The 7,510-nt window shown below is 36.8% G+C and overlaps 1 protein-coding gene across 2 annotated transcripts; it reads right to left on the bottom strand.

Moving 5' to 3' along the window:
• Nucleotides 1-326: 326 nt before the first annotated feature.
• On the bottom strand, nt 327-4,321 carry cnbpa (CCHC-type zinc finger, nucleic acid binding protein a). 2 transcript variants are annotated; one of them, XM_028452610.1, is made up of 5 exons: nt 4,202-4,321; nt 1,944-2,055; nt 1,730-1,795; nt 1,430-1,628; nt 327-1,331 (listed from the first exon to the last, which is right to left on the bottom strand). In XM_028452610.1, the coding sequence occupies exons 2-5, from the start codon at nt 2,050-2,052 to the stop codon at nt 1,214-1,216; spliced, it is 492 nt and encodes a 163-aa protein (XP_028308411.1). In that variant the 5' UTR covers nt 2,053-2,055; nt 4,202-4,321; the 3' UTR covers nt 327-1,213. The 2 variants fall into 2 exon arrangements, with proteins under 2 accessions (XP_028308411.1, XP_028308410.1); XM_028452609.1 differs by having other exon boundaries at nt 1,718-1,795.
• Nucleotides 4,322-7,510: the final 3,189 nt, after the last annotated feature.

Raw genomic sequence — 7,510 nt, forward strand, 5'->3', positions numbered from 1 at the left:
TCTCTTGACAAATACACATTCAACCCATTGGAATAGAGAACGTATGACATGACGGTGGCTTTGGTCTTTTCTTCTGATTAGCTGCTGGGTTCTTTTATTCATGTAGAACCTAGATCTACATCATTCACACAATGGCTCATCCATGTGCTCTTTCTGAGCATTTTTAAATTCATGGTTCTTATTTGACAGTTAAAGAGATCACATCAAATTTTATCATCAAAAATAAGTAATTGCATTGACACTAATTGTGCAGTTACTCATTTCATTTGTTTTCTCATTCACAACCATCATTCTCACACATTGACTCATCACACTGCAATCAGACATTAAGCTTCTCCCCGTGCTCCTCCAGCTTTATTGATAGTTTAAAATTACATTTCTATTTTCTAGGACTTCAGTTGCACTTTCCTTCCGACTTAAAAACTGAGTACAAGCAAATGGTATTTATACAGTAGTCTACGTGATATTGTACAAAAATAACATTTTGATTTCTGTGAAAACATTTTTCGTTCCCAAATAACTCCAAATTCTTCTGTTCTGACGACTGCTGTTCACGTTAGACTTTTTCTTTTTTTTTAATTGCCAAGGTAGAAAATGAAAATCCAAAGCCATTTTAAAGTAAAAGTATACCTTGGAAACGATATTTAAATTGTAAACAGATTTCTATAAAAGCCTCAGTTCTTTTATTACCTCCAAAGTTTTTCTTTTTTATATAAGTAATATAACATGTAGTTTGTTATCACCCGCTTTGCTGCTTGCCGGGCTGAAATGCATCATGTTATGAACTGTTTCCATGTCATACTCTCTTGGCCAACTCATATCCCACTAAAACAAACCAAAATAACCATACATGGATGTTTTGGTTCACTCCCTTCTTCAGCCTCATTTTACTGAGACTCACTTCTACAAGCTCAGAGGTCCTATAGATTCCCATATGTTTCGTCCCATTTATTCATCTCTGATCACCAGTGGCTTGGAAAGGGGGGTTCTTTAACAAAGCATTATACATAACACCGCTACCAAACTAAAACATTTTTTTGTATTGAATGCAGAAAGATATTGTTCACCCCTTTCATTGTATTACATGTCGAGAGGCTCACTGGCCTGGGACTAGCCTCTGTTAGCCAACCGTTGGCCAGTGAAGAGGATTCAGAGAAAATAATACAACCAACCATCAATCTGAAAAAAAAGGAGGGGCAACAGAGGGCACTGATTATGCGGTGGCTTCAATGGTGCACTCTTTTGCCAGGTGGCCTGCCTTCCCGCAGTTGTAGCAGTTGGTCTCACTGGCTTTACTGCAGTGCACAGCAACGTGACCGATCTCACCACACCTGGAAAACAACGTCAAATGGGGAAAATCAGTAAAAGGCAAAAAAAAAAAAGGTGAACTTAACCCATTAGATTCTTTAAAAAAATAGATAAATCTTACCTGTAACATTTCACCTTATCACAGAGTTTCTGGATGTGGCCGAACCCGCCGCAGGAGTAACACTTCTGCTCGTTGGCATGGTCACAGTCACGGGCCATGTGGCCAGCCTTGCCACAGGTGTAGCAAAGCTGCTCCCTCTCCTTTTTGGGCTCCTTGCAGTCCCGAGAAATGTGACCACTCCTGTGGCAGTTGTAGCAGGCTGAAAAATTAGTTAAAAAAAATTAGTGCCATTACAATTCAACAAGGTTCAAATGTTTATTTAATATTCAAACAATGCAGGTATCATACTTGAGTTCTTACCATCCTCGGTTTGATCACAGTCACGAGCCATGTGTCCTTGGTCTCCACACCGGTAGCAGAACAGCTCTAAAACGCACGCAAGAAATAAGAAAATATTAGTTATTCCAAAAGTTCTCCATCGGTGATGTTATAGCTAACAATGCTAATCCCTTGCAAGAACGATGAGCGGAAATACCTGGTGTATGTTGCGATAATGATACAATCATTTAATTACCCTTTGCTCGTCCCCGACCTCGTCCACGGCCACGGTTCCCGCCATTGGGGCAGTTCTTCACCCAATGACCAGAACGGCCACATCCGAAGCAGTCACTGCTCATGTCCATTACCTACATAAAAAAAAAAAAAAAAAAGATATAATAGTTAAAAACATCTCTCCACAAAGATAATATCCACTTTGATAACTACACTAGGGAGATTAGAGTATGGCAAATGAGAGGAAACTTTTAAGAAGCCATACTTAAAATAATAAGTCTAGAAAAAATAAAAATAAAGTGCGAAAAAACGTTATTCTTAAAGTTTGATGACATGGAGATTTGTAAGAACTACAACCAGGCCTAAATAACTTGTTTTAGAATTCAGAAACTGCATTATAATAAACCCTGAAACCATTACCATACTGAACATAATATTTAGGTATCAATACAGGTAATGAAAAAAAAAAAAAAAAAAAATACTGAATGAAACCACCAATTGTGCATACTAGACTCAATTTGGAATATATTTAATTATCTGAATAAAATGTGTGTATCATGGGAGAACTGTGGGAGCGAGTCTAGAATCATCACTAGCAGGGAGTCAAAGAACAGAACAAGGGGACACATCAGCTGCAGAGGGTGGTCCATCTGACTACACTTACTATTACTATATGGCTAACTTACATGACTTCCTCTGTGGGATCATGTTGTGACTCACTTCTGTTTGCTGACAGAGCTGAAGATATCAAGTCAGGAAAAATGGGAGTTAATAATCAACCACCTTCCTTCTATTTAAGTGTATGGTGATACGTTAAGGCAACTGAATTTATCAAAATTACAGATGACATGTTACCATTATCTTAAAATTAGTTTGTTGTTTATAATTGATTAAAAACACTGCCAAGACCAAGATCTATAGCTGTGCTGTAGCTTACCACCTGTATGTCTGTTGTGAACGAATACTGGTTTCTGTTCAGTTCTAATGAGTGTCATAAAAAGGCGTTATATAATAAATCCAAGCCATTATGAGTAAATGTATCTACATACTAAGTATCTACAAGAAGAACTTAAGTCAGGGAATACCAGTTTATGGTTTGAGGTCTAATGTGCAAACCTGGCTGTGATGTGAGGAAAATGGACATAGAAACCAAGGTTCAGGGTTTAGCATTTTATTACTGTAAGAACAAACAAAACGTATAGATGGTGAAACTTGATCCATAGCCATAATCAGTTAAATATTTTAGCAAATAATATACTAACATTTTATTTTAAATATCACTGGAACAGAGACTGTAAATTTTACTAAGAGGTCATTTATCTTGGGCAATAACCACGACTAAAAAAAGGACATTAGGAGAAATGAAATTAAAAATGTAATGAAAAAATAAGGTTGATGCGGTTGAGGTAATAGTTTTTCTGAGCTCACGGAAAAGTCGCACATTATCAATGTTTGTAACAGCAGAAAACATCACTGTCCTTAAAAACATTAATTATTGTCCACAAAGTGACTTTTTAAATAAAAAAAGAGTTTCATTGTGGTTGATTTGGGTCCATAAGCTACTGCCCAAAACTGACCACGAGAGCATGCCGTCGATCGTGTGCTACCAAGAAAAGCTAACGACAGAGGGCAGCGTGTTGTTGATTTAACTCCAACCGATCACCGATAAAACAGCAGATTATGCGCTATCAGTGGCCCGTGCGTTCCCACTGTGCGCTGATGTTCAGTTGTAATTAACGCGTAATGCAAACAGCCACGATCTAACATTGTTTTCTGTGGCAAAACAAAGTAAAATGCTAAAGGTTGCAGTGCGCGTGGGCCTGGTCACGTTGATTTTCCTGCGCACTCGCGAGACGGCAGCGCTGCTAAGCTAGTTCATGCTAGCTAGCAGACAGCCCTCAGCTGCACGTCCATCAAGCTCGGTTCAGTCGACGATCAAGCTAATATTGACCACGGGAGAGGGTTTATGTCACACTCCTGGTCATTCATAATCGAATTCGATGGATTTATTGGGGCGTTCGAGTTGATTAGGACTAAATATTAGATTTCCCGCGCTGGGGCTGAGACCAGGGTCGTTGTGACGGGCTAACGCTAGCAGGCCAGAGCGCGAGCCCGAGACACCGTTAGACCAAAACCAAAAGAGCAGTGCGCATTAATACACGAAGCACGACTACACACCTGGAATACCTCTAATAACACCTGCAGCGCGTTATATTTGCAAGATGGAAACTCATAAACATGCATATGGTGTTTAAAGCGTGGTATGGTTTTATTGCTTACCTTGTTGGGTACCTAGCTGTGTCAGTGTTTACGCCTCCTTTCTGTGCGCTACATGCGGCGTGAGCAGGAGTTCCTGAATTGTCATTCACGGGATCCAGTAAAAACCCGCACAGCCATTGGTCGCCTATTTTATAAACAACCAATCAGACGCAAGCGTGTCCGGACACCGCCTCTACGAACCAGCCAATAGTGAACGTAGATGTTATTTTTTCCCTTAATGGACAACCCTGTTGTACAAAACTGAATTGTACCATTTCATATAAAAAAAAACAAACAAATCTTGTGAATAACTAACATTCCTACATTTCTTTAAAGTGCGTCTTTGTTTCATTCTTTTCTATGTTGTTTTATTCATTTGTGTAAATATCTTCATTCATTATCTTTACTTTTTTGACCCTTCATATATCCTTGTAAATCCATACGCAGTGAAACTTGGGCAGAATGCTTCTTTTCTGAGCGACATGGTTCACATATGTAATGAGAATGCTAAGGTTTTATATTGGTATTTTGTTATAAATAAAACATGGACAAAAAAGGTTATATAAACTTTAAAAAAATATAGATTTGTAAGGTCCAAAACTTTTTTATGGATGGCTTACATGGGAGCTTTAATTCAGAATAAAAGTTGACATTTTAAACTGACCTTGTAAACACTCAATTCCTAATGCAAATTTAATTCTGAATCACACACGATTTTTTTTTATTATCATTATTATTACTCACCTAAATTACAAACGTTGCTCACTGAGGACACCTGCTGGTCAATATTTACATTGTTAAAATAGTTTTTTTATAGGATGTTAGACCCACTTTAGTCGTTTTAAAAACATTGAGCTGTTCTGCAAAGCTTCTATGGAGCTTTCAACGTATCCTTCATTACCTGTCAACATTGAGCTACTCTAACTTATCATGAGTTACCATTACCAGAAAAAGCTGCATTTAAGACAATTTTATGAAATAATTTATGAACGGTATCATTGCAGTCCAAACAAATCTGATGTTGCACACACTTGAACCAAGCAGCAGCCATGTTGAAAGTCTCAGGTTAATCTGAGCCTGATTCGCAGAGATTTTTGAGGAACACACACACGCAGACAGATTCCTTGCTTTATAGATAGAAAGATATGACATTCATACTTATGTTGTATTAATAAATTATACTTATGACTTTCAACAGAAATGATAAAGTAAATTTAGAGGTTTTAGTTTATCAGATGGAAGAGTTACTCAGTCTATACATATTCGACCAAAAATTGCATTTGATCAGGTACAGAGAATGTGCGGATAATATCACGAAATGCCAAGAAAATAAGAATCGATTCCCGCTGGAAATTCTACCAACGGCTTGTTCAGATCATAGCGGTTAGCACAAAACCACGGATATCTAAACGTACTCTATTTATAAATGAAGAAAATCATGCGTGTCGGCTTTCCTTCACGCAAGATCCGCGGCTGTCAATCATTGTCATATATAATATAATAATCCCAATTTTCAACTTCAAATAACTTATTTAAAACAAACTTCAGCCAGTCAGTAGGGGGAGCTCTAAAGATAAAAGCTTCTATGAATTACGAAAAAGAAGAAGAAGAAGAAGAAGCAGAAGAAGAAGAAGAAGAAGAAGAAGAAGAAGAAGAAGAAGAAGAAGAAGAAGAATAGTAGCAATGCAGCTCTTTTTTTTACATAAGAAAATTAAAACTTACTGTTCCTAAAATATCCCTTTATTTTATTCAAAGTAATCGACTTTGTGCGTCATCCAGACAAACGATGAATTAAAAAAATGTTATTTCATTTGCTGACAGTTAGATTATTGAAAAAAAGACATCAAACAGGATTTTGTGCACATTCAAATTTATGGTCGCAACCCTTAGAATAAGATCAATTTGTTTATGTTGTTTATTGTTTATTTTTTAAAGACTTCATCACTACCATAACATTGCTACCTCCTGGTTTAATTGTGTAATTTGTGTGCAATTTACAAAAAAATGATTGGTTAAAAAAAAACCAAAAAAAAAAACCATTTCCACCTACTACTTAAACACTACTTATTTATTTCATAATCTATATATCTATCTGTTAAAACCACCATAATAATAATAAATTAAAAAAAGGGCACCCAGATCTGATATTGACATCAGACATTGTCCCGATATCGGAGGGAAAAAACTGAATATCGGATATAATATACAGCGTTTTTATTGGATATATTGATGAGATTTTTAAGGGTCCATCTACTTGATTAATTTTATTCAATTGTAGAATATGTTTAAAGTTAAAAAATATATATATATATTTTATTTTTGTCAAACAACAATAACTAATACAACTGCTTATCAATACCTATTAGTATTCAGGATGAACAGTTTATACTTTGCCACGTTTATTAATATTGATAATATTAAATCTTCAGATTAATTTTCCAGTACTCATGCAGGATTTGTGCTGCTGGAGCAGTGCTGATTGCATCATATTTAAATACAGATGCACTGATAGTCAAACAGCAGGAAGGCTGTAAGAGTCTGAGCTAGTGCTGAGTGCTTGTCAGATCAATAGAAGGAAGATGCACTCAGCTCTCTGTTAAGGAGGCTTTGGTGTAAAGGGTTTAGAAAAGATTTATTTTTATTATTTGTTGGTCATTTTCATTAACAGAACGGCATGTCAATCAGAATAAAATAATTTCAATTATTCACCTAAATGATCATGGTTTGTTTATTGTGTCACAGTTAAACATACAATGCAGGGTTACAGCATTAAGGAATGGGACACCTTAAACTTTCCACAATGACAAAGCCCTGCCCTCATCCTCTCAGAAACACTATTTAGTATTTCTCTTAGTTGCTGGATTAAATTTCTGTCATCGATGGAGATCTTTATTTTAAAGCTAGATGTATAAAATGTGCTGATTAACTGTGAGGTTTGGTTTGATATGAGGATTTCCATCATCCATCCCTGTACCACTCGCTGCTTTTGGACACTCTGTGACATATGAAGGCATTTGGACCAGGATGAGGATTACAGATGAGCCTACTCCTGCTTGGTGAAAGGACCAATGGGACATCTGTGATGAGGGTATATCCCCCCACCAAGGGACACAGAAACTACTGCTATACAGAGATGTGGAGCACATGGTGAGTGGTTTTAATGATGACAGTGTTTCAAGGCCTGTGCAGGGAGGAAATTAGAATGCTTTGGTTTCACATGATGGCGCACAAAAGGCAGACGATCTATTAGAAATGGAAAAGTTTTGTTTGTTTGTTATTTGCAGTGTGTTGCGTTTATGTTGTCTCTTTGATAAAGAAACCTAAAATGAG

Source organism: Gouania willdenowi, chromosome 7 (genome assembly GCF_900634775.1).
Source record: "Gouania willdenowi chromosome 7, fGouWil2.1, whole genome shotgun sequence".
Classification (NCBI taxonomy): Eukaryota; Metazoa; Chordata; class Actinopteri; order Blenniiformes; family Gobiesocidae; genus Gouania; species Gouania willdenowi.

Bases quoted from the DNA above. Each gene is read 5' to 3' on its own strand.
- cnbpa (XM_028452609.1), bottom strand. From the start codon at position 2,052: ATGGACATGAGCAGTGACTGCTTCGGATGTGGCCGTTCTGGTCATTGG. The intron at 1,796-1,943 runs GTAATTAAATGA...CGTGCGTTTTAG, and splicing joins AGGTCGGGGACGAGCAAAGG to AGCTGTTCTGCTACCGGTGT. The intron at 1,332-1,429 runs GTAAGATTTATC...GTTGTTTTCCAG, and splicing joins GATAAGGTGAAATGTTACAG to GTGTGGTGAGATCGGTCACG.